General features: G+C 36.0%; 2 protein-coding genes across 14 annotated transcripts in view; both read left to right on the top strand.

Annotated features, from left to right (window-relative positions):
- LOC147843556 (uncharacterized) overlaps nt 1-26,726 on the top strand; it is a 536,892-nt gene that overhangs the window by 33,546 nt on the left and 476,620 nt on the right. The window lies entirely within an intron of this gene.
- Nucleotides 1-26,726, top strand: part of mast2 (microtubule associated serine/threonine kinase 2) — a 200,990-nt gene that overhangs the window by 113,948 nt on the left and 60,316 nt on the right. For 8 of the 13 annotated variants that reach the window (XM_087257530.1, XM_087257529.1, XM_087257528.1 and 5 more), the window contains one exon: nt 15,536-15,567. In XM_087257530.1, coding sequence (XP_087113656.1) covers nt 15,536-15,567 — 32 coding nt within the window. Of the gene's footprint in view, nt 1-9,433; nt 9,564-15,535; nt 15,568-18,903; nt 19,457-23,793; nt 23,962-26,726 lie in introns of those variants that run through there. The other 5 variants (XM_087257542.1, XM_087257541.1, XM_087257532.1 and 2 more) reach the window with 3 other exon arrangements.

Genomic DNA, 26,726 nt, shown 5'->3' with positions numbered 1-26,726 from the left:
ATTACATTACAACATCGATGCTGTAAAAAGAACTGTATACATTTAAAAAAAAAAGTCACATTAACCGTTTACTGGACGTTTGTTGGTATGGGAGGAACACTAGCTGTGCATAAACCTTATTACAATGTATTTGATTCCTGATTGGTTTTGCAGCTTGTCATTGCAGCATTGACTTTTTAAAATGTGGGTCAGACTCTACAGTTTTTTTTTTCTTTTATGATCCCTTCCTGCTGCCTTATGGTTTGATTAATACATTCAAGTGCTTCGAACAACCCATTTTTAGACTACCATTCCCGCACCTGTCACTTAGAGCATAACAGTACTGAACATCAGCATGATCAAACCAACTGCAGCACTGTATTGTTCAAGCCTCATTGTGGCGAGGCGCTGCAGAGTTGCGAACAATCCTGCGACATTGTTTTGAATTCTCGGTCTGCGGTGGGGGGAATGACTACTGTCACCCTGCATGTACAAGACGGATGAGCTCCCTTTGAAAATCGCAGCCGGTGAGATACCAATGAGACAGCCTGCTGCTACACGTGAAGGGCTTTTCAGAGATCTGACAGAATGTAGCTCTAGAAACGTAGCATTAGCTCGACGCTAATGCAAAATGATCTGTAAAAAAAGCAGTGCTGCTGATAGCTTAAAGCGCTAAAGTTCAAAAAAAGGTAAAGGCAACATAGCTGTCAAACATAAGCACTAAATACGCTTCCATGCCGGAACATCATTACTGCATTTTAATTCCTCAAAACCCGTCTGCCAATCTTCACTCCAGCATTGTGTTTTCTTCACTCTCCATTATCTTCACTCAGACGTTTCATCAAGGAATGTAGATTTAATTTGAATATGCAAATTCTAATTAGGATTAGTGAGTTTTTTTCTCCTTCTTTTTTTATTTCAACAGTTTGATAGTCAGTATGAATAGCTAGACTGATCACTAGATTAGCATCTGAGCGAGGGAGTGCAGGAAAAGACAGAATGAGTGAATTAAGGGCTAGACGTCCTCTTCTGCCAAAAGCAAACCACAATAGTAGGGATAATTACTTGGCGCTTCTTTCCAACAACACGAGGAGATCCTCCTATATCACCACTGCTAATTGTGCCGGTTTAGCCCTCACACAGTTTGACGGGCGGCAGCCAAGTTGTCTTTGTGTGTGAAGATGATGGGGGCATCTTTTCAAACCTGCAGCTGCATCTGTTTCACAGCATTTCTCTCTGCATCCTTCCGTTTGCCCTTCCTCCGTTCTGTTATTCACCCTTTCTGTCTCCTAAAGCTCAGCTGCTGTGCATCCTGTCTTCCCCTGAGCCCTGCCTCAGCCATCTTCCTGTCCTACATACACCCCGCACTGGCTTCAATTAATATGAATGAGCTACAACCTTAATGAAACACTCAGTTCGCTCTTACACGCAACTGGGTTCTGTCTAATCCATGCATACTTTAGTAAGTGATGATTATGGGAAATTATAGCAACTCCATAGCTATGCCCTGGTTCCAGCATCCCAAAAATACCTCTAACTATTGAGATTAGACAGATTTCTATCTCTTTATCTATCCGAAGTTCACCTAAAGAATTTTAGGATTGAGACTACCCTTAAAATGGCTCCTTTATCAGCACCCTGACCACTGAACAACTTGACTGTTACGATTTAATAAGGTGGCTAGAAAATTATAACTGAAGAAAATGGATGGAAATAAACAAGGACAATCTTAATGTTCAATTAGTTTATTCCTCTATAAATGACTATGATAAAGCCAACAAAAGAGCATATGAGCGTTGTACAGCGTATTTGAAAACAAATAGAAACTATCACAGAATTCTAACCAAAAATTACTGGGGGAAAAAGGAACTGGAGTGGCGCCAGAGTAAAGAAACTAAACGAAACCAACAGCCACATAAACTAGATCAACACAAGATCCACTCTAAACTTACTAAAGAAAATAGAAATGTGAAAAAACAACCAAAATCTTTAGCAAAGTCGACAGCAAAAACGTACACTGCCTAAAATAATAAACAAAAATACAAAAAGCAGCGCTCACCCACTTACCTAATATTTCTGAACACTTCAAGTAACCACGGGCAAAATGTATGTCGCGTGACATTCCCAAAAAGGAATGATAAACTTTTAAACCATATTGGATTTACAGATTTTTTTGATTAGTTTAGAGACCAACGGGATCAAATCATAATACAAAAAAACAGAAGCGAGTGTACACAACACAACACAACCACGCAGCACTTAAAAAAAACAAGGTGTGTCTGTTAAATTTAAAATCTAAGTAGTGACAGGCTCGGGATCCAATCAGCAATACCTAAAGTAAAAATAGCAGGTTGTATAACAGGTGATGGGGCGAGAGCAAGAGCGAATGACAGAAAGCACGAGAGAGAGAGAGAGCGACAGAGAGGGAGAAAGTGACAAAATCCAACTCCAACTTCCAAAGACCGCAACAGTGACACACCCTAAGTTTGTTTAGCAGTTTTTTTAATGACGTACATACACATACATTTACACACACATAAACAAATACACACATGCACACACTGAGAGCAAAGGATGTCTCCTACAGGTGGTTTGTCAAGCCCACTCACCTGTGTGAATCACTCAAAATTGTTTTCCCAGAAATGTGGAGTGTTTATAAGAAGGTGGCCTTTTGCATATGGAGAGGATAAAGAGTGTGTCCTACCGGTGGTTTGTTAAGCCCACTCACCTGCATGAAGTTCGCTAGAAGAAAAATGCGCTGCTATGCACTTCTGCACTATACTTTTGCACACACACACTTAACAGCATAGTACATGAACTTACTGTCGTCCTAAACGGAACACTAACGTTTTTGTTTACAATATAAAATTCAAATAATTTTCCAGACCATGTTTGACCGTTGCCAAATTAATATAGGTACCAAATAGTACCACACATGAGTATAACTGGATTCTCCATTGGGGGGTTGGCATGATTACTCATGTAGGAGAGTTTGGCTTGCTCATATTAAAAGTTAATAAAGTAATCCATCGTCAGTGCTTGATAACTCTGCCCCTTCATGAGTAGCTCCGCTCTTTCTGCTACGTGCGCAAAGCTGTGATTGTTGAGTGTGTGAAGTATCCAACACTGCACTTCTTTTTAATGGTTGAATAAGTGCATCATCCTGGTATTTAAAGTGCACTTATTCTTTTTAGAATAAAAGAATTGTTCATTGTAAATGCACTACCTACACTATTTATAACACAAAATGGCATAGAATAGTGCATAAGTACACGATTTGGGACACTCAAATGAAGTGTGTCTCCTACTTGAAAATGTTTATAAAGAGACATTTTAATCTGTATCAATTCCTTCTGCTTTGGTGACCCCTTATAAAGACGCAACAATGCAAAAGGAAAGTCAGGGTTTCTTTGTTGTTTGGCATGATTTCCAATACTCCATCAGCTTCTGTTACAGCCCAACAGTTTTCGATCACTCATTATAATGTGTGCTCTGCCACAGGCGTCACGTTCTCCTTCTTATGTTTATTGTTCAATCTTTGTTACAATGACCCAGTTAATTAATATCCTCCTGATACATATAACTCTTTCATTTGCTGTTCCCTCTCTTTCTCGTTCTCACCCCCATCAGTTTCGTTTACGCGTTCATTGCAAGCAATTAGTCTCGACAGGCTTAGTGCTACGCCCCATTTGCTCCACCAAATGATTAAACACCTTCAGACCTGCTTCATGCAATCACTAGACTACACTCCTTGACCTTTTATTGTTTAAAATAGTGGCAGGAAGCAATATAGGACATGTCAGTGTCTAAGGGTTCACTATGGGGCACGTGTAGATTTATTACTGTTTATGCACACCGTATACTGTTATTGTACCCTTTTTTTAAATCTAGCATGGCTGCATTCTGCTGTTTAAGTGACAGTAGAAACGTGTCATTTTACTGTTAAGGAGTTTTTATTGTTAAATAATTCTGAAATTTATATATATATATATATATATATATATATATATATATATATATATATATATATATATATATATATATATATATATATATATATATACATTTTTTATATATATATATATATATATATATATATATATATATATATATATATATATATATATATATATATATTTATATATATATATATATATATTTATATATATATATATATTTATATATATATATATATATATATATATATATATTTATATTTATATATATATATATATATATATATATATATATATATTTATATTTATATATATATATATATTTATATTTATCTATATATATATATATATATAGAGAGAGAGAGAGAATTTGTATTGGTTTCCTCAGAAATCTTAATCATAGTTAAAAAAGTAAAATAAGTAAGAAAAAACAAACATAGTTTTTAACATTAGCGTATTAGAGTGATTTGTTACTGGTAAATAACCTTTTTTTTTTTTTGTGATAAATTTTTATTGAACAGGTGGAAATAATCCAGCATACACTGTTATAGACAAGAATAGCAACCAACTGTATTTTCTGTTAATACCGCACCCCACCCACCCCTGGCCAAAATGAATAAATAATTAAACAAAAAAGGAAACAAATCAGAGCCAAAAATAAGAAAAGAGAGAAATAAATAAATAAACTAAAAAAAGTGGAAAGTTACAATACATGTAAATATGAAACTAAAGTAAATAAATTTACCTATGCATTTAACTTCTTATAAGAACACTTTTAACAAAGGTATACATTGGGCTTTTACAAATACACTGTAAAACAAATTTGTTATTCAAAGTTTTCTTTTTTTTTTGGCAGCTGGAGTGCCGGAAAAAAAGTAAAATAACAGTTTTTAAACAACAGAAATTTACTGTAAAATCTGGAAGGTTTAATTACAGAAATTTACGGTACATTTCTGTAATTTAACGGCTGTTAAAACGGGTGTTGCAATCCGGTGTTTCCAGTGTTTCTGGTCCAGGGAGTGTGGAGGCTGTCAACGTAAAGTTGTAAAATATCTTTGTTAAAGAAACCTGAAAAACATTGTAAGTTTAAAAATAAATAAATAAATAAATAATATACAGTTGAAGTCAGAATTATTAGCCCTCTTTTGATTTGATTTGATTTTTTTTTATATTTCTTAAATGATTTTTAACAGAGTAAGGAAATTTTCATAGTATGTCTAAATATTTTTCTTCTGGTGAAAATCTTATTTGTTGTATTTCAGCTAGAATAAAAACAGCTATTAATTTTAAAAAAAATTAAAAATTTTGGGACAAAATTATTAGCCCCTTTAAGCTATTTTTTTTTCGATTGTCTACAGAACAAACCATCGTTATACAATAACTTGCCTAATTAACCAAACCTGCCTAGTTCACCGTATTAACCTAGTAAAGCCTTTAAATGTTACTTTTAGCTGTATAGAAGTGTCTTAAAAAATATCAAGTAAAATATTATTTACTGTCATCATGTAAAAGATAGAATAAATCTGTTATCAGAATTAAGTTTTTAAAACTATTAAAAATATAAAAATATTTACAGCTATGTGTTGAGTAGCTTATTTATAGGACTTATTTCTGTTTGTACATATGTATGGCATACATAAAAATATCAATGTCTATGAGTAGTTGTGCTATTATTGATGTCTTCAAGAACCACAGCTGCTGTCTTGCTACAGAACGTGTTCCTAGAGTTAAGTGTTATTGAAATATCAATATATGAAATGTAAACGGCGTGCAGCTGTTAAGTGTTTTGAAATTAAGTCAATAATGTATCAATAATGCATTTTTATTTATAGTACATCAATAACAGATGAGGAGTGTTGGTTAAAGCTGCTTAGCTTTTAGGAGTGTTTCTTCTTCTGTAGTTCCATAACGCTGTCCTTTCCCCAGAAACCCAGATGGGGAGGAGGAAGGCCTCCCCTGAGTCCACTGTAATTAGTTCATTAGTCCTTTGTAATGAAATCGGCCAAGACCGCGTCAACATGTCCAAGGGTGGCAGTGTTCTTCTGTCTTTTCCTCTAACACTGTGTCCTAACCAGGTGTCAGTCGATAAAGCTACAAGCGATTAAAGCTATCTCTTCCTTGCTAATTTGAGCAATTTAAAAAGCAAATAGGACCAGGCGTTTTCTTAATTGTGTACTTTCTATTTTTGCTTCAGGCTTGTCCCACCCACAGTGGGATTTCATTGGTCTTCTCCATTTTATAGTGTATAAATGGCAAGGTTGAAACTGAAGAAGTATCATGTGCAGTACAGATTCCAAATTTCTGAACAGGCTATTAACAATCATTGAAGCCCACGTTTAATGGGTACTGAGCATCATTGGCACTCTTTGGTTTATGCTTCTGCATCTGTGATCATCTTTTGAGGAAGTGTGCCAGCCATTCAGTGCTTTTTCGCAGAAATGATTGAGCCGCTCTGTGTCTGTCCTGGCTGTCCTGCATGCAGCATGTCACTGTCAGCGACTGTCCAATGTCCCTGGTGAGATCTCAAGGGAATCTGTGAGCTTTGACTTTTTGGCTGGAGCTTTCTATCCTAGATGTCTTTGGACACTGTACTGGGCTTTGGCACAAAAGCACTTTTGACAGCTGTCGTCAGCTCTTCAAGTGTCATTGTAAACCTTATTTTTTTTAGGACTGCTCGGCAAAACAAATGTTGCTTTTACTAGTCTAACTTTTATACTGCCAACTTCGGTTATTTTATTAAAGGTGCAGTATGTACAGAAAGTTTGACACCCAGTGGTTGAACTAGGTATTACATTCGTGGATCAAAACAAACGCAAGCACAGGTTGCCAGATTAAGGAGTGAGTCTTACAATCGAGCCTAAAGTTTGATTTAAACGGTGTTCTAAATAAAGCAACAGCATGCGATCGAAGGGATATTTTCCATATTAGAAGGAGTTTTTGTTCTAACCAACACCTAATTGATGTATCAGAAAAGGCTTCTATTTCATGCATCTGAAAAACAAGATAAATTGTAATCACCTCAGGTACACCTTATGTGCTTTATTCAGGATTGAATGCTAACAATGTGAGTTTGAATTCCATTTTACGTGACATTTATTGCCATACTACTGAAAGCAGCAGCAGATAGTTCACCTCAGATCTTGAAAACAAAAAACCATTTGAAAATAAATATACTATTTAGTGCAAGCCAACATATATCAGTGATTCAGCATCTAAACTGTAATGTTAAAGAGGTTTAATATGCACTAATTAGATTATAAACCTTATCTTTTCATGAGTGAGTGCATATTCTGTGCTTCTAAATCGCTATATTTGGCTCGTGTTTCGTCAGGTGCAAACGGTCAAATTTGCATTATCACTGCAAATCTTGTCACGTAGTGTGTGTCAGGACATATGCATACCTGTAAACCCTCGCGTTTTTCAAGGGATTCTCCTGCATTTTACAGTTCTGTCCCGCTATCATCCCGTAAAGGTATTTTCCCGTCTTTCTCTGAAGGATGGCAATAAACATTAAAGAGGCGAGCCTCCCTATACTCAACCCACACCACCGAACCACCAGGGGCTGTCCTTTGCTCTTAAATGTGAGTCTGTTCTTTGTTTTTGCTTTGTTTAGGAATGAAAACACTTTCAAATAAATATTAAAATGGTGGGATTCCCTTGCCTTTTCATTACAAGCGTCGTCTCCCCTTCATATGTAATCCTCAAAACAGTCATATAGCAGTACATGACTCTCAGCTGACACACTCCATAGTGATAAATAGACGCTGTTTTCCAAAATGATTCTGTACAGGTGATTTGAAGCGAAGCGAAACTCTGGGTTTTGGGTGCATGTTTAAACAGACGTATACACATAATTAATAATAATATTAATCCCTTATTATGGTGAGCATATTCCTTATTTTATATCCCAAAGTTCACAGGTATGCATGTGGTTACAATGTAACCTGCTCACCTAATGTTTACATGAGTAATATTTATATTATTTGCTAGATTATTGATTAGAACCTCATGTGGAACTCTGAATCTGCATCTTATTTTGGAGTCTGCTACTGTCCACCGGAGGTCACAGACGCATGCGTTAAAAGCCTTTGTGAATAATTGAATGAATGAAGGCATCAAGGCAACCCAGGGTGCTGAAAAATAATTGGCTAAACTGGCATTGAATGGGTTAAAGAGACCAAAACTAAGAAACGGAAAACATGGTTTCAAAGCAGAATATCTGACTTCAGCATGGCTTTTCAGATAAACAGGAATGATCACTTGGCATGTTTCTTAAATATCTGCAAGCATAGTATGGTATTTTTGCTTAAGAAGAGTCAAAAACATACATACAACAGCTTTAAAGCCATCGTCTAATAGGAGGTATTACAGTACATTTCAGCACATGATGCTAATGATTTGGGGGGTTTGAGGTAAGCTGTTGTTGCAAATTTTCATTTAAAAGAAAACCCATTTATACTTTAGCAACCTTTTTTTTATCAGAAAGAATTAATACTTTTAGATTAGCATGGGTACATTAAATTGTTTAAAAGAACTTGTAATTGTTTAGATTTTCTAACTTCATTTAAAATTGTTATGATTTTCACTAAAATACTAAGCCCGCAAATAGCAAGCAGAAATTCAAACATGATTAATATTTGAGGGAAACAACTTTTTACAACATAAATACTTATCTATGTGCAAGTCCTTATAGTCCTGGCAAAATTAAGAAAACAGCAATATTTTAATAATTTTCTAAATATTCAATACTAATAAGAGAGATGCAGTAATTTAACACTTGATATAAACGTATATTAGGCCACAAATGATAAATTCATTAACACATATATTCCTCGTCGATTTAGTAAAGCATCTACTTGCCACAAGACTGTTTATTTAGTTCTATTACAGTAAATATGCCACTTTGTTCTCTTAACTAGCTATTTGATACGAGTCACTTTTTTTAACAATTCTTTCAGAAATTATACAAACAACTTTGTCCAAACATGTCCTAACATTTTTTTGTTGTTTTGTTTTGTTTTTGTTAGACCAAAGGCATGTGCTGCTGTCTTGTGCTATTCTGTAATTAACCAAAAAATTTGTTCACATTTTGGAGTGTCTGCCATTTTAGATCTTTTATAAACATGTCTAACTTAATGTATGTATCCAGACAAATAAAGGGAGTTGGATGTTGTCTTATTGGTCTTTGGAGACAAGAGGACCAATTTCCATCTGACCTGCTGTCGCTGCAGCTCTGCTTTATGTCGGTGCTCCAGCATTGCTGTAGCATTATTACTGAGTGCTGTGCTGCTCTTGGATTGAGTGCAGCCTGACTCTCCTATAATGAATCATAATGATACTAAACCAATGTCCAGCATGTGTTTTGTCTTAATGTATGGCTGCTTAGCCTCAAGAGCTCAGAGGCTTTTGTAATTAGCTCAGCTAGCTTGAAATCTGTGCTGGAGGGCACAGCACTAAAACTTGGCACTAATCGCAGAGAGGTTTAGAGCTGTCAGTCAAACCTAAAACTGTTGCTCATGATAACTGGATCCAGTCGGGTTCCACTTCACCCAAGGTCACAATGAAACTGCACAGTATCCCGATGCGAAACACAGGTTAACTCTGGAAACTTGAAATCTGCCACCTCAGGTAAGCTCTTAAGACCGTCTAAACAAAGAGTTTCTTATCTAGATGCTGTTCCTGATGTCTCAAACTGTCTCCTGGAGTCCATTTAAGCACCGGGTTGCTGCTTTTGGTCAATCTCCCTGATTACATTTCCCTGCACTATGGCTTCCTGTCATGCTGGACGAACTTAAGAAATATTAATGGGCTCCATTGGGGAGATTGCTTTTGTGGGAGAGCAGGGGTCTGCTCCAAACTGTCACTCTGGCTAATTTCATTGCCCAGCATTTTAGCCTATGGCAATGACAGAGCCCTGGCCAGGATGCGATAGTCTGCATCTGTGTGGCTTTGTGCAACTGCTCCTTCAGACTCTCCCTCCATTTAATGTAATCAGTCTGCCAGAACACAGTTGATTTGCTTCAGATTACATTTTTAGCACATTGTAATACTTTTATGAGACATTATTTCATTTTCTCTCTAATGTAGATGGAAAAGAAGAAAATAACCTGTGTAAAATTCATTGTTTTAGGGGTTAAACATGATTATGGTTTTAAATAATTATTAATTAATTGTCTGAGCAAGATTATAATTGTTCTAAGATTATTAATACCACAGTTGTCTGATTTCATTTTTTAAATAATCAAATAATACAAAGACACAATTTATATATTATATTGGTGTATATATACACCAATATAATATAAATATAACAATCAGTGGCCTTACATCTAGATATACTTTCAGAACTAAAACATACACTCACCGGCCACTTTATTAGGTACACCCGTCCAACTGCTTGTTAATGCAAATTTCTAATCAGCTGATAACATGGCAGCAACTCGTTGCATTGAGGCATGTAGACATGGTCAAGACGATCTGCTGCAGTTGAGTTGTTTGCTGCTGACCTACTAGAATTTTCATGCTTGACCATGCTTTGGTTTAAAGAAAATGGTCTAAAAGAAAAAATATTAAGTAAGCAGAAGTTCTGTGGGTCCAAATGCCTTGTTAATGCCAGAGCTCAGAGGAGAGTGGCCAGATTGGTTCAAGCTGATAGAAAGGCAACAGTAACTCTAATAACCAGTCGTAACAACTGAGTTATGCAGAATAGCATCTCTGAATGCACAACACTTCAAACCTTAAGGTGGATGGGTTACAGCAGCAGAAGACCACACTGGGTGCCACTCCTGAACAGGAAACTGAGGCTACAATTCGCATAGGCTCACCAAAATTGAACAATAGAAGACTGGAAAAACATTGCCTTGTCTGATGTGTTTTGATTTCTGCTTCCACATTTGAATAGTAGGGTCAGAATATATAAGCACCGGCATGAAAGCATGGATCCATCCTGCCTTGTATCAACGGTTCAAGCTAGTTGTGGTGTTGGTGTAATGGTGTGGTGATTTTTGTCGTGGCACACTTTAGTACTAATTGAGCATCGTGTCAACTACCTGAGTGTTGTTTCCATCTTCTGATGGCTCTTCTTTATGACCTTGTCATAAAGCGTGAATCATCATCTCAGACTGGTTTCTTCAACATTACAGTGAGTTTCACTGTGCTCAAATGGCCTCCACAGTCACCAGATCCTCAATCCAATAGAGCACCTTTGAGATATGGTGGAATGGGAGATTCCCATCATGGATGTGCAACCGACAAATCTGCAGCAACTGTGTGATGCTATCATTTCAGTATGGACCAAAATCTCTGAGGTATTTTCAGTGCCTAGTTGAATCTATGCCATGAAGGATTAAGACAGTTCTAAAGGCAAAATAGGGTCCAACCCGTTACTAGAAAGGTGTACCTAATAATGTGGTCGGTGATTGTATATGGATATTACACTTATTATTATTGTTGTTCTCTTAGCTCTTTGATTTAACTTTTTGATGTTACTACAATATACCATATTATCTAAAAAGTAAGTCTCATTAGACTTTAGTCACAATAGGTAAAAATTGCTTTTGAAATTAACATTTAATATTAATATTAACTGCAGATAAATGCATTTAAAGCAAAACTAAATCTATTGGCTCATTGTACTGTAGATTGTGCTTTATAAATCTTCAAAGTCCTTTCTTTTTTCAACACCAATCCAAAAGTGTGCATTCAGTATACGTTTTGCTTTTCTTTGAGTTAATCCATTGTATAAGTCACTTTGAAATAAGGTGACGTAAATTACATTTTCAGAAAAAAGAAAAAGAAATATCATGATTATCAAGCAATGCAAGTTAGTAGAATATTATAAACCAAAATTTGCTATATCCGAGGTGGGTGAAGGAAAGTAGAAATACAGAAATGGAAAAAGGCATTTAAGGACAGCTTCAGTGCTATCTGTGGTTGTAGTTTTTCCCCCTTCAATTAATATATACTGTTTTGTTTCTAGTGTTAAGGTGAACAAAACTTAGACTGTGCTCTGATGCCCCAAAAAGTACTGCCAAAGGTGGATAAGCTGCTTACAAAGAGCCTTAGTCTGGTTTTGCCTTATTTTAATCAGTGTAAAATGCTGAGCTGTAAATAACAGGCATGAACATTTCTATGGCACGCTCTCGCTCTTGTCACCCTGAGCACAGCTGGGCTCCGTTCTCCAGAACACTATCACACATACACAACATCCAGATATCAGCCAGCACTGCTATGCTGCACAACTAATCTGATTTGGCATCGAGAAAAGATACTCACTTCATCTTACACACACAAGCTAACAAGGTTTAGTCCATCCAGAGCTCTCCAAGGCTGATGCATCCTTACCTGAGTCAGGTCAGAGCAGTGGGAATGCACTGATGAGCACTTCAGATTTGTTATGGAGAGACAGAAAAGAGGATACAGAGGTCAAGAGAGCACTTTTTCTGACAGCACAGTGGAAAAGTGATCTCAAGTTGACATGAAAGCAGGAAAAGCTGCTGTATATGAAGCCTCCAGGCATATCTGGCTGCTATCGGTGGAGTTGCTAATTAAAAAGTAGGCTGGTGTTTTGCTAAGGCTGCACTTTGGGAAGTTGGTGTGTTAATATTCTGCAGACAGGTCAGGAGGATGTGAAGGTTTCCTGGCACGGCTATCGATGTTAGGAGACAGATGTCTTCTAGATACACTCCGAATACAGTCTTTTTATCATTATACCTAGTGTTTTGCTACTGGTCACTTTGCTATTGGATCTGTTCTATTGTCTTATATGCTCTTTTTTTCATTGCTGTCAAATAAGCCTGCAGTAATAAGAGCGGCTTTCAGTGGGAGGCTGAAGTTTTTAATGCACTTGAAATGAATTTTGCTCTCAGCCAGTTATTGGACTGAAACAAGAATCATTCTCAGGTCTTTAGCAGGCTGTTGACAGCCACGATTGAATTCATAGAGCATTTGAGATGGGAATTGCAGTATATACACTGCAAAAGAAAGTGATTTAAAATAAAATAATTACAATTTTCACGTAAATTTTTTATAGAAAGCGGCCATGTTTTTTTTATTTTAGTTAGGTTAATTTAGGGTAAAAAAAAGTTTATATATATATATATATATATATATATATATATATATATATATATATATATATATATATATATATATACACACACACACACACACACACACACACACACACACACACACACACACACACACTATATATATATATATATATATATATATATATATATATATATATATATATATATATACATATATATACATATATATATATATATATATATATATATATATATATATATATATATATATATATATATATATATATATATATATATATATATATATATATATATATATATGGGCAATTCCATGCAAATGTCAACTTTGCCATAAAAAATTATTTAGTTTTCTCCAAAATAGAGAAACCGTTTTTACATTTTTTGTGTTAGCAAGTTTTTTACAGTACTTTAAAAATAATCGTAAATGTATCTGTCAGTATTTCAAACTATTATATTTAATTTGCCAAAATCACACAAGTGGAAATTTCACAGCTGTCACATCCATAACGGAAATGTGTCACATCCATAACGACACTTTTTCTTCATAAATGCAAAAATGTCAAATTAAATAAAATCAATCATTTTAATTCTATAGTGAGCCGACTCATACCTGTTTGATGAGCATTGTGTCTTTTGGGTTGTGCAGTTTACCTGTCAGTATTTCTAAATAATCTGTTGTCGACTGTAAATTTGCAAACTTTTTTGTCACATCCATAACGCATGTTTATTTTCCTAATTTAAAATATAAAACATGTTTACATATTGATATTTTTCTGCTCCCAGAACTCTGTGGTGAGCTGTTTTGGAAAATATAAACAGAAGTTTCGATATAATGTCAACATATACTTTCTGTGTGAAATTATGTTTTGAGTTTTTACTGCAAATGTCACATCCATAACGCTGGAATCGCTCATATATATATATATAACAACACAAACTACACAATTCAGGAAGTTTTGATTCCGCATTTGTTTTTACCACTGTCACTCTTTCTCTTGTGTCCATGTAGTTGCAGTGCATGTGCACATGCAAACCTCGGATCTGTGTTAACGGGTGCACAGATGTACAAATCTACATTTGTTGCCAGACAGTTTGGGCTACTTATTAGAATTATGGGAATTATCGGTCCGACAAATTTTAATTGGATAAACTTTTTTTTTGTCTTATGCCCTACAAAGAATATATAAAGACATCAATACATTTAGATCATTTACTTTAATCACTACTATTGGAACGTGAAGAGAAGTTTCTGAAGACAATCACCTACTGCACCTTTAAAATTAAAAGTAAAATAAAATAGTATAATGTTAAATGCAAAAGGCGTAGACATATCTGGGTTTTTGACAAATGAGTTAATTGTGTAAAAAGCACATTTTCTTCTAAAACTTACAGTATTTAATGAATATGTTAAAAACCCTAATAAATAAATGTTTATTTGAAGACTGCTATGTGCTTGAAAGTGACAGCTAAGCCAGATGCAAGGAAACATGGTGTCAACAGAATATGCTCATTACCGAATGCTGGCTTTGTGTTTGGATGAGTTGAATCAGTAAGGATCAGTAATGCGTGGCCTCTGCTTATACACCCACACTGTTAATGGATGATAGGCTTTGTAAACACATCCAATAATTGAATGTAATGACTTATCTAAAAGCCATTGTTTGTGTTGCCTATTTATCTGTCAAGAGTGCTAATACAGATTTTTATTTTGATAAAAAAAATTAACTCTCCAATAAAAATGATAAAGGGGGTCTATAGACCACAATAGGAACCTTGTAGATCCATAAAAGATTTTCTGGAGCAATACTTATTGTGACAAGTGACACAAATATCTAATATCACTGTCATAATAGCAAGAAAATAATATAAATATGTTAATGATGTTTTTATTTGTTTGCCAGTTGTATACTTACAATATAAGAGCTCTTTAATCATTTAAACAGCTTGATTTCGTAGATCACATTTTCTTTTTGCAATATCATTGCGTTTCCCTGGATTTTTACACTCGAGAACAGTTTCGTTGTGGTTGAGGACAGATGGAATCGCCTTATTCTGTGTCTTTCCTCTGTCCCATGGGTCTTCTGGACATGATATCAGTTGTCTTTTCTCTGTCCAGCTAACAGTATGCATTCACTGGTCTGAGGTAGATCTGGCTGAGTAGAATAATGGTTCACTTTTGCCATCTAGTGGTGTTTTACTTTCTTTCACCAATGGTAAAAGACTCATTATGCTGGATACTGGCCATTATTCCACCTAATCATTATTGAAATCATGTATTGAATCTACCACGGCATAATAATTTGCTAAAATCAGCTTGTTAATAATTCAAGTTAACTTGTGAATATTTGTAATGCAGTGTTGGATAAGATGAATTGAGGTCGTTGTATTACGCCACCCGGTGGACTGTTCATTACCTGCAGGATTGTTACTGTATGCATTCAAGTTCAAAAGTTCTGGTTTTCACGTAATTATTGTGACACATTTGATTTGTAGCTAATCTTGTATTTTTCTCTTTCTTTATTTCAGAAGGAGCTGAGTCTTCCTAGAAGAGGCAGTTTGTAAGTACAAATTTTGATCTGAGCTAGGACAGAGAAAGCTGTGGTGTTTTGTGAATAATCATATAATAATTTATTTTCTTTATTTCATTTTATTTTAATCAAAGAGGATGCAATGCCCATTCAGCAAAGAGTTATTTTGTGTTACACTGAATCAAATAAAGCAAATACTCAAAGTTCTTTGTTGATGTGCTTTACATGTGCATTGCAAGGCCAATTCATTCTCTTAAGAAGCAGATCCGTATCTGACTATGAATTATATCCAGTTTGTTACGTTATTACATTCAAAATCAACCAGATTAATCCAGGCTGCGTTTACACTAGTATGTTTTTATAGTTATGTTGAAAACGCTGCTTGTCTACAGTATATTGCCGTTTTTACTGCATGCCAGATAAAGGTGTTATGTCCACAGTATGCAGCATAAAATGCATTACATGTGACCATCCACACTCAATGACCATGTGTATATTTTTCTTGTATCCGCACTTGCTGTTTACCAGTTGCGTAATGGTCATATGAGAGCAGCTTTAAGAATCAGCGAGGGATGCGCAATAGTCCAGAAAAGCAGTCAGTGAGCGATTGTGTACAGCCACATGTCCATTTTCAAAAGTCTGTGTTTCAATTCGTCTATATGAAATGGAGCTTCAGCATCTAGCATATAAAACATTACATTATACAGCCACTCATCTATTTCAGGCTTGTGTTATTGCCTTTCTACATCTGGATACTGCTTAATAAGTCAGCATGTTTAATGTTTCAGACACTGCTGTATCAGTTCAGTTAGCATTCCTCCTAGATCACAGTGTCAACGCTGTTTACTGCACATGGACAGGGTCACGGCGGGTCGTAGGTGACTGGTAGGGCAGTGACAGGCAGATTACTCCAAGCCTTTTCCGACAGCTGAGCATTTCTGTTCGTGTTCTGACACACCTATGTATATCTTCCTTTCTGTTTATTTTTAACTCACTGCTAGCAAAAAAAAGTGCCATCATAAGATCACGCAATATCAAAATCATGAGATTTGGGGTGGCGCAGAGAATCTTGGGGTCTCGTAAAGGGTTTTTCAAATCTTGTGTGCAAGCATACCGTCGCTGATCTTTTGGTTAGCGTTTTCTTTTTGCTTTCTTTGTGTAGCTTACAGTGACTGGCAGGAGTGGGCATAATGTCGGCTATTGTGAGGGTTCACTGAGTTTATTCCACCCGCTGCAGGATTACAGGGCTTAATCAAATCAAGCCTTCAATTCCACAATGCTGTCAGTGAACTTTCCTTTTAGTCTTCATGCAGTTAGGGTTTTTGGTTAATTTCTGGGTGACCTTCTCATAACTTACTGCTTTCTGTCTCATCTTTTCACATTCTGGTGTGTTGTTAACCCTGGATAAAAAAAAAAAAACTAAATTAACTAAAACTAAATTATAACTATTCAATAATTTATTAATTACTAACCCTGAAATTGTAAATTTTTTCTCCCCGGTGTATACAACAGGGTTAAAAATGTAAGAACAATTTTAAACACATTATTGTGTGTATGTATGTATGTATGTATGTATGTACTGTATGTATGTACTGTATGTATGTATGTATGTATGTATATATATTTGTTTTGTGTGTGTGTGTGTGTGTGTGTGTGTGTGTGTGTGTGTGTGTGTGTGTGTGTGTGTGTGTGTGTGTGTGTGTGTGTACTGTATATACACCTCTCATCCTGGTGTTTGTGTTTGTTTTATCTGTAGCGTGCTTTTTCATTCTCAGCCTTTCAGTCTAGTTGGTTTGTTGACTTTTTAACCAATAAACCCATCGTGAGTCCTCACTCCCTCATCCTTCCTGACAGTTTAGATCAGCACTCTATTCTGCCATTTCATTATTTCAATGTTTTCTGTTCCAAAGAACTGCTTTAACGATTGCCACTCATCAACCTGAACAAAAATTAGATGGATAATTGGGTGATGAATGCAGGGAAGGAACCACATGTTGATGAGTTGATGAGTTCCTTGAACTTTCACTCTCTTTTTCTTTCTTTCTTTCTTTTTTTCTTTCTTTCTTTCTTTCTTTCTTTCTTTTTATTTTTTTTACTACACAATTTGGGTTCAATCTTTTCGCAGTTTGATGATGAACATAATATGTCTCATCAGACCCAACGCTTTCATCACTAAAGTGATCTTTGGACCAGTTCTCTGTCCACACGACATGCTCCTTACTAATAGTTTTGTGATAGTTGTGATAGTAATTCTATCTCTAAAACTTCAAGACCAAGACCGATTCCTCCTCTGACTATTATGATTTTTTTTTGGTCATTTTTTTGAGCTTCACTTTATCTACAGTAGTCAACATTTGAAGTGGATCAAAAAAAGTCTAAAATTGTCATAAGACAAGAATGGTTGTTGATTAGTTATAGTTTTAGGACAACTTTGTTAAATGGTGCTTATCCACTTCTAATGTTCACTACTAGATTCCCCTTTGTTTTCATTTTCTATTGAAAATAACAACCCAGGCATGCAATGAAATTTGGATTAGGAAAAATTATGGTCAGCAATTCATACATGAATGTTCATGTTTGGGACAACCATCACTTGAAGTATACACGCTAGGCGTGGGCCGGTATAAGATTCTGACGGTATGAAAACGTTTGATGAAAATATCAGTTTCATGGTATGACCGTATTGTGATTACTGCTCAAAAAAAATTATTTTTAAATGTTTGGAATTTTATTTTTAAGAAGCATTTCAAATGTTTTGGTAAAGTAAACGTATCAGGCTGAATAATTAAAATAATTTATTGACTTTAGCTGTCTTCATTAGTTTCAAAGACTTAAAAATGTATCTAAAATTGCAATGACCAGTAGCTTTTGATGTGGAGATCATTTTGCCCAAAAAACTAAATAAAACAGTCTTGAAAAACATGTAAAATAAAAAAAAAAACCTTACATATACTATAAGAACAGTATTACACACAATTTTAGCAGTTTTAAAACCTTAACTTTTCCAAACCGCAGTGTACCTTAAAACCGGCTATCGTCCCATGCCTACTTGCACAGAGACATGTATCATGTGTCAATGTAATTGTATTAGGCTCTCCTGTGGCGTTGTGTGTCAATAGAATCAGTAAGGCTTAACGCTTGTGTTGCTTCTCCTCTGCTCTTTGATCCTGCCTATCGTCTGCTTGGGGCTACATTTAGCCAAAAGCATTCGCCTGGGAACAGTGGATAGGATTCTGATGTTCTCCGGGTTCCCAGAACTGTGCTTATACGCGTGTGTGGGTGTACAGAGACGGACTGGTGTGAGGAAGGGGCAACAGCTGCACCTCCCCCAGGGTCTTGTGATATCATGAGAATGCCCTCTCCCTCATTACATGCTGTGTTTGTGTGTTTCTGACCGTCTTGCCAACATATACACATTAGCAGCAGAGGTCGGAAGTGAGTGAAGCGTCTTCTAATTTGCCTGGAATTGGACCGTCACGCTCTTCACATTCTCCCATCAGACCAATGTTATGGTACTTCACAGTGCGGAGAAAGACACGCGCTCTTGAATACAACTTTCAGAGGACTGTCTTTTAAAAACAAACACCATCATGACCTCAGTTAACACAGAATTGGATACTCGCTCGGGCCGCAGACAAGCTGAGACTTGAAGGCACATTGTGATCTGACAGTTGATGATTTTGATGAAGATAGAGGAAGTATGGCTGGGATTGCCCAAACCTTCATGAGCAGAGTTGGTCGTTTGGTAGCAGACGTTCGCAGTATGCCATGCTGTGTTCTTGGAACCGTAAAGCTGGAGACTCTTCAGTGTTACACTTCTGAGTAAAAGTCAGATTTACGTTTTCGCATATCCATCTGCCCAACTTATGAACATGAAGAAAAGAAAGGAAAGACTTGGAGCCCCTGACCTACACATACAGTAAGAGTTTATTTGGGTCATATACAGTATGTAACTAAGGCTGCACGATTGTGAATTTAATTATTGTTAGAAAAGAAGACTTGTTTCTTGGCCTTTACATTCTAGACAACAAGAATAAATTATATATTGTGTAGTAATAGTAACATTAGTACTTTATAATTACAATTTTATGTAACAATTTGGCAAAAAATATCTTCAATTACTATAATATTACTGCTACTGTTATTATTGCTGCTATTATTATTATTATTATTATTATTATTATTATTATTGTCAATAATCTCATCATTATTTGTACAGTTGCAATCAGAATTATTAAACCCCTTTGATTTTTTTTCTTTTTGAAATATTTCCCAAATTATTTTTAACAGAGCAAGGAAATTTTCACAGTATGTCTGAAAATATATATATATTTTTTTGTGTGGAGAAAGTCTTATTTGTTTTATTTTGGCTAGAATAAAAGCAGTTTTAATTTCTTTGAAAACCATTTTAAGGTCATAATTATTAGCCCCTTTAAGCTATATTTTTTCGATAGTCTACAGAACAAACTATTGTTATACAATAACTTGCCTAATTATCCTAACCTGCCCAGGTAATCTAATTTACCTAGTTAAGCCTTTAAATGGCACTTTAAGTTGTATAGAAGTGTCTTGAAAAATAACTAGTCAAATATTATTTACTGTCATCATAGCAAAGATAAAATAAATCATTAGAAATTAATTATTAAAACTATTATGTTTAGAAATGTGTTGAAAAAAATTCTCTCCGTTTAACAGAAATTGAGGAAAAAAAATAAACCGGAGGGCTAATAATTCAGGGGTTCAATAACTCTGATCGCAACTGTATATTATACAAAATTTAAGGAAATACTAATAATTATTAATAATTACATTTTTAGTTGATCTGTACACTTTTCCAGATGTCATTTGTTTTCAAACTTCAACCATTGAACTTTTTGTGGAGAACTGCAGGGCACCCTTAAAGCTTCTCTTTTGTTGACAACAGCAAGTTTCACAGCACTTCTTCCAAGTATGGTTAGATGGTTGGCACGTTATGTTCCCAAATGCATGTTACAAGCGATCCAAACTAAAAGCAGATGCAGAAAGGTGTTCATGTGGAGCATCGTTTACTGCAAACTGAGCTGTGTGTAGAAAGACACAGTGCCATCCTTCACTCTGAAGCGTGCAGCGCATATATTTACTTCATTAAAATAGCAGCTTTTTCGAATTGATAAATCCGCTAAGCTTTATAGCTATTTCAGATAATCGTGCAGCCCTACTGGTCTACAAAACTACTTTGTATTCGTTAACAGAGCCTTTATTCATGCCCAATACTTAAACTTTTACTCGAGTCCAACTGACTGTCAGTCATTTTTGCAGTGCCGTTGAGGTTTCTAAACATGACCACAGCATTAGCTTTATCCAAACAGACCGCAGACTCTGACCTCTTTGACAGTTAAGCACCGGGTTTCCTCTTTCGCTCTCTCACTCTCAGTCCATTTGAGAATCTGATACCTGCTTTCCCCCAGTGCTCTTAGTGGTGGCTGAATTTCTAGCTCTCATTTGGCTGATTGACGGCCACAGTGTGTAGCTTGGTTTACGGTCTCTTAACACAACTCAACAGAACGCCAGAAAGACTCAAGGAAATTCAAGCAAAAATAGCGTGTCTGTGTGTCTGTGTGTCTTTGTCTTTGTGTGTGTGTGTGTGTGTGTGTGTCTGTGTGTCTGTGTGTCTGTGTGTGTGTCTGTGTGTGTCTGTGTGTGTCTGTGTGTGTCTGTGTGTGTCTGTGTGTGTGTGTGTGTGTGTCTGTGTGTCTGTGTGTGTGTGTGTGTGTGTGTGTGTGTGTGTGTGTGTGTGTCTGTGTGTTTGTATGTCTGTGTGTTTGTGTATCTGTGTGTGTCTGTGAGTGTGTGTCTATGTGTGTCTGTGTCTGTCTTTGTGTTTCTGTGTGTGTGTGTGGGTCTGTTTTTGCATGAATCAGCCATGTCAAATGGCAACTTTTGCCCACTCAGCCTCTACTCTCTACTGAGAGCACATCTGTCTTGGAGGACTACGCATGGTGATACATGAGATACCCATACATTTTTAATTCAAAATGAGTTCCCCTCAGTATTTTTTAACATAGGTTGTTTATTTTTTAATCATTTTATGGGTCATTCACACTGAACACATCTTTCCATCTTAAATCTAGAGACTGATCGCTCAGGAATGTTTTTTTTTTTTTATTAAAAAAGCACCCTCTTCATCATGTTATAGTCAAATACTGTAAAACCATTGTCATACCCGCTTGCTACTGTAAAGTGAAGCTCGCAACACTTGCCCTTGCCCTCAAGTTCTTCTGATTGGTCCACTGCATTGGAGCTGACGTTAATGCGGAGCTCAATGTGTAAAAGTTAAAATTCTTTTAACTTGACATGACATCCTAAAGATGAGGCACTCGTGCGAGACACTGCGAAATGTGCCAGATGTGATTGTAATGGTCACGCACATCTGTCCAGCACATGCTTACATATAAAAACAATGGAAAAGTCACACATTGTAATGGAAAAACACATTCTGTGTGAATGGCCTTTAAATTCTGTTCACACTGAGATGTCAAAACAAAACAGTGTATCCACATGGATGAAAGCACATTGAAAACACATCTGTTGAAAAAAAAAAAAACACATTCATGAAAAAAAACATCTGTCCAATATTTTAATAAACTGCTTTTGAAAAAAAAGTGTATTTATTTAATTATAGATTAATTCAATTTAGTTACGTACAGTTCAGATTTATTTAATATAAGTAAATAAGTAAATTTAAAAAAAAAAACATTAAAACAAAAAGAAACTATTTAAAATACAGTATTTTAAAATATGATCTTGTTTTACTTTGACAAAAAGACCATAAAGAATCGTTATCTGCAAGCTGAGCAAAGGGAGGTGACGTGTTTGCTAAATACAAAAGAATTACATAAATACTGCTAGAATATTATTATGATAATTACAGCAAATTGGAATGTTTTATTTTGCAAGTATTTGGTCTAATTTTAATGACAGGTTCCATTTTTCATAACATTCCTTTTCTGTCTTTTTATATTTAATTCATATATGCTACAGTTCATAAGACAACAAAAGTGTTTGCTGTTTTACGTTGTTTTGTAATTTCACTCTTCATTTGAATGATCTTATATGCCAAATTAGATGGTTTTAAGTGAACCATACAATTTACCAGATATATCAGATCTTATCTTTTGTGTTAGTCCAAGGAACCTCTTTCCCATTGAGTTGTGCTCTGTCTAGCTGTTTAATGGATCATTTCCACTGAGCAATACACCTCAGTACGCTACAGTAATGTATTTTTTCCACTGTCCGAAGTACAATAATGGAAAAGCAAACTGTACCTCTTTTTTGAACCCTTTCATAAATGCACCCAGTGCAACGGTTCCAAAAGGGTTTAACTAGACTTCCTGTGGAACGTTAATGGAATTGGAGAATCATCACTTGTATACCTTCCTCTCTATTAACTCTCTACGTTTTAAATGAAGAACTTTAGCTTGCAAAAGATGCAATATGTGAACGGCCCATTTCTTCAAGAGACTGACATTGATCGCAACTTTGTGTCATGCACCACATTTACAAAGTAAGACTACTGTTGGCAGTGGAAACACAAACTGGATTAGGGAGACCAAGACAAAATCATAATCTACTGAACCAAACTAAACCATAGAGTATCGCGTGGTGGAAACAAGGCATAAAAGAAAAAACAACAACATATCCTTTGTGTTAAAAGTTGTAACTGCCCCAAACTAAAAGTCTTGTTCGAGGTTTAATTAATGAAATACAAATTCCTGTTTCTCAATTATGTAAAAAAATAAATAAATAAATAATAATAAAACAAAATGGTCACCCATTCCTCTCTGCTTGACAACCCAGCTTGAATGTTGCCCAAAGCAAAGAGCCTGACAGAACTGTCATCTCATCCTAGTGCCAACCAGCTTTAACTTCACTGTGCCCAGTGTGCGTAACTGTTGAGACTGCCTGTCAGCGGCATCTCTCAGGAATAACAGTTCAACTGACTGTCAACAACAGCTCAAAGCAGGATCTTGTTTTGCCACTTTTATTTGGAGCTCATAGTCATATGTTCAATTAGAGTTCAATTCACGCCGTTTCATTGAAGTTTGGACGTATGCTGAGGCAGAAAGCCAGTGTCAGTGTGATATTAAGCCTTTGCTTTGGTCATGTTTATGAACTGTATCCTGCCTTTCCATGTCCTTCACAAGGACAAACACTTCACCTTTTATAAACCACTCGCATTACTCCTTGCTTTCCTCTCTTGCTGTATTCACTTAAAAGAATCTGGCCAACTGCTCAGTACCGTTGTCATGGCAACAGCAGCCTCCTGCAGCATCTCCTGTCCCCTTCTTCCTCCCCCTCTGCTCTGTTCTCCCCATCCCCGGCTGGACCCGAGGGGCCTGCGTCCGCCCCTGTCCTTGCTCCCGGCGCCAACCCCTTCTTCTGGAGGTAAGCTTATGATGTGAGGGCAATCGCTTGCACTTGTGGCTTATTCAGACCCTTTTAGAAGAGCATGCTGGATAACAAGGCATTGTGCGGTTCCTGTTTTATCTAATCTGGAGTGATGTGGTTTAATGACTGAATGCTGGGCACCGGAAGGCCGCATGTACCTGCACTGTGCCTTTAGTTCTCTGCCCTTGAGTAATGCACATTACCTCGGGTTATTCAAAATGGATTGGTCATGTGATGAATATGCTATGTCAGATTTTGTTTCAACTGAAATGACTGCTTAATTATTAATAACAAAAGCCTCAGTGTCAAGCTAAGACAAGATGTAGATGGCATTCTTTCTTTTTTAGTAAAACATTATTATTATTATTATTATTATTATTATTATTTAATTTAATTTAATTTAATTTAATTTAATTTAATTTAATTTAATTTAATTTAATTTAATTTAATTTAATTTTAATTTAATTATTATTATTATTATTATTATTATTATTATTGTTATTCTTCTTCTTATTATTATTATTATTATTATTTTGGCTATAACTGATTCTTTCAAGGAAAACAAAATTCAATGCCTGTGTTTCCTGATGATACATTCAGGTCTTATGAAGTTAAACATTTGTTGTGGGCATGAAACTGGATATTATTTCCAACATTATTATCTTTAATCTGTAGCCTTGGAAAATAATCCGGAGCTGCAATCATGGCTGTCTTAAGGTCTTTTTTTAGGCTTCAGATGAAAGGTAATAATATTGTGAAGCACAAACCAATTGTTTAACTTCAGAAGACTTAAATGTATCATCAGGAGACAGAGGTAATAAATTAGTTTTGCCTGTGTGTGCTTTTTTGATATAGTGGTGGTCGATGTTGACTTGCCCGCAGCTAGTTCTCTGCAATATTCACATGGTCGCCCACTGAAGTTAAGCAGGGCTGTGCCCGGTCAGTACCTGGATGGGAGACCACATGGGAAAGCTAGGTTGCTGCCAGAAGTGGTGTTATTGAGATCAGCAGGGGGCGCTCAACCTCCAGTCTGTTTTGGTCCCGATGCCTCAATATAGTGAAGGGAACTCTATACTGCTCTGTAAGCACTGTCTTTTGTTCGAGATGTTAAACCGAGGTCCTGGCTCTCTGTGGTCATTAAAAATTCCAGGATGTCCTTTGAAAAAGAGTAGAGGTTTAACCCTGGCATCCTGGCCAAATTTGCCCACTTTCCTCTGTCTATCTTAGCTTCCTAACGATCCCCATATCATAATTGACTTCATCACTCTGTCTCCTCTCCACCAATCAGCTGGTGTGTGGTGTGCTGTCTGGTGCAATATGGCTGCTGTCACGTAATCCAGGTGGATGCTGCACACTGGTGGTGGATGAGGAGATTTCCCCCAATGTGTTAAGCGCTTTGAGTGTCTAGAAAAGTGCTTTATAAATGTAAGTAATTATTAATTAATATTGCTTAGATTTTATGCAACACCAAGGACCTAAAAATCTAAATAAAGTTACATCATAATATTTTAATCTTGTACTGAGGTGGGAAAAAAGTCACCTACATGTTAAATGGCTTATGGATGATTTATTTTTTCATTTCTGGGTGAACTGTGCCTTTAAGGATGCATGTTTATTTTGCTTGCGATGTGAGTGGTAAATGGAGGGCAAGGTGTATTATGGTAATATATTCATAACGATTTGTTAATGTTGGTAATTAAGTATAATTAACATTGCTGTGATGTCATTGTCCTTTGTGTTTATTCTCAGTGGAAAACTAACAGCGCCTTCGTGATTTTTAATTAGATTCCTTGTCATTTATGTTTGATCTTCGAAACATTTTAAATTTGTTGGGCTATTGTGTATTAAAGTAGCATCATTGCAAGAAATTAAATGATAGTATTTTGAGAATAATCTCCTTGTGTTTTTTTTTTTTTTTATGGATCTTTTTATTAATGTATAATTTGGTACATAAATCTTTCTCCATTGCTGTAAGGGAGCTGTAGGCGAATTTATGAAGGCAGAATGAATCCAAATGCTGGAGGTTTATTTAACAAACAGCGTACATCAAACACAGGCAGAATCGAAATCGTAATCAGGCGAAGTCAAACAAACTGAGAGGCAGTCTAAATAAACAAACAAGGCAAGTCTGAGGTCCAAAAAAGCAATAGGCAACAAGGCAGGCAAAAAGGTCATAACACAATGGCAAACACAATAGTAGGAAAGTGCTAGGTAAGCCTGTAAAACTGGCAATACTTTGCAAAGAACAGACATAAACAGTAGCTGCGTCCCAAATCGCATACTTATGCACTATTCTACGCCATTTTGTAGTATAAATAGTGTAAATAGTGCTTTCATACTGAAAACTCTAAAAATAAGAAGTGCACTTTAATTAACCAGATGATGCACTCATTCAGCCGGTAAAATGAAGTGTGTAAGGATGGACACTTCACGCACTCAATGACTGCAGTTTTGCTCACGTAGGGGAAGGAGCGGAGCTATCAGGCGCTTATGTTGAATAACTTTTTATTTTGGATGGTGAAAGCTAAATTTTCCTAAGAGAGTGATTATAGAGCCTCCCAATGGAGAATGCGATTGTACTCATGGCAGATATTATTTGATAGTTTGGTGATTTATTTTACTGATTTGGCGACCGTCAAACGTCATCAGGGAAATGGTTTGAATTTGCGATTAGTAAAAAAAACATTAGTGCTCCATTTGGGACGCCACTACATACATATACTATGCTGTTGAGTGTGTAAGTGCATAAGTACATAGTGCAT

Source organism: Danio rerio, chromosome 6, assembly GCF_052040795.2.
Source record: "Danio rerio strain M-AB ecotype USA chromosome 6, GRCz13ab, whole genome shotgun sequence".
NCBI lineage: Eukaryota > Metazoa > Chordata > Actinopteri > Cypriniformes > Danionidae > Danio > Danio rerio.
This window is presented reverse-complemented; position numbering and strand designations above follow the sequence as displayed.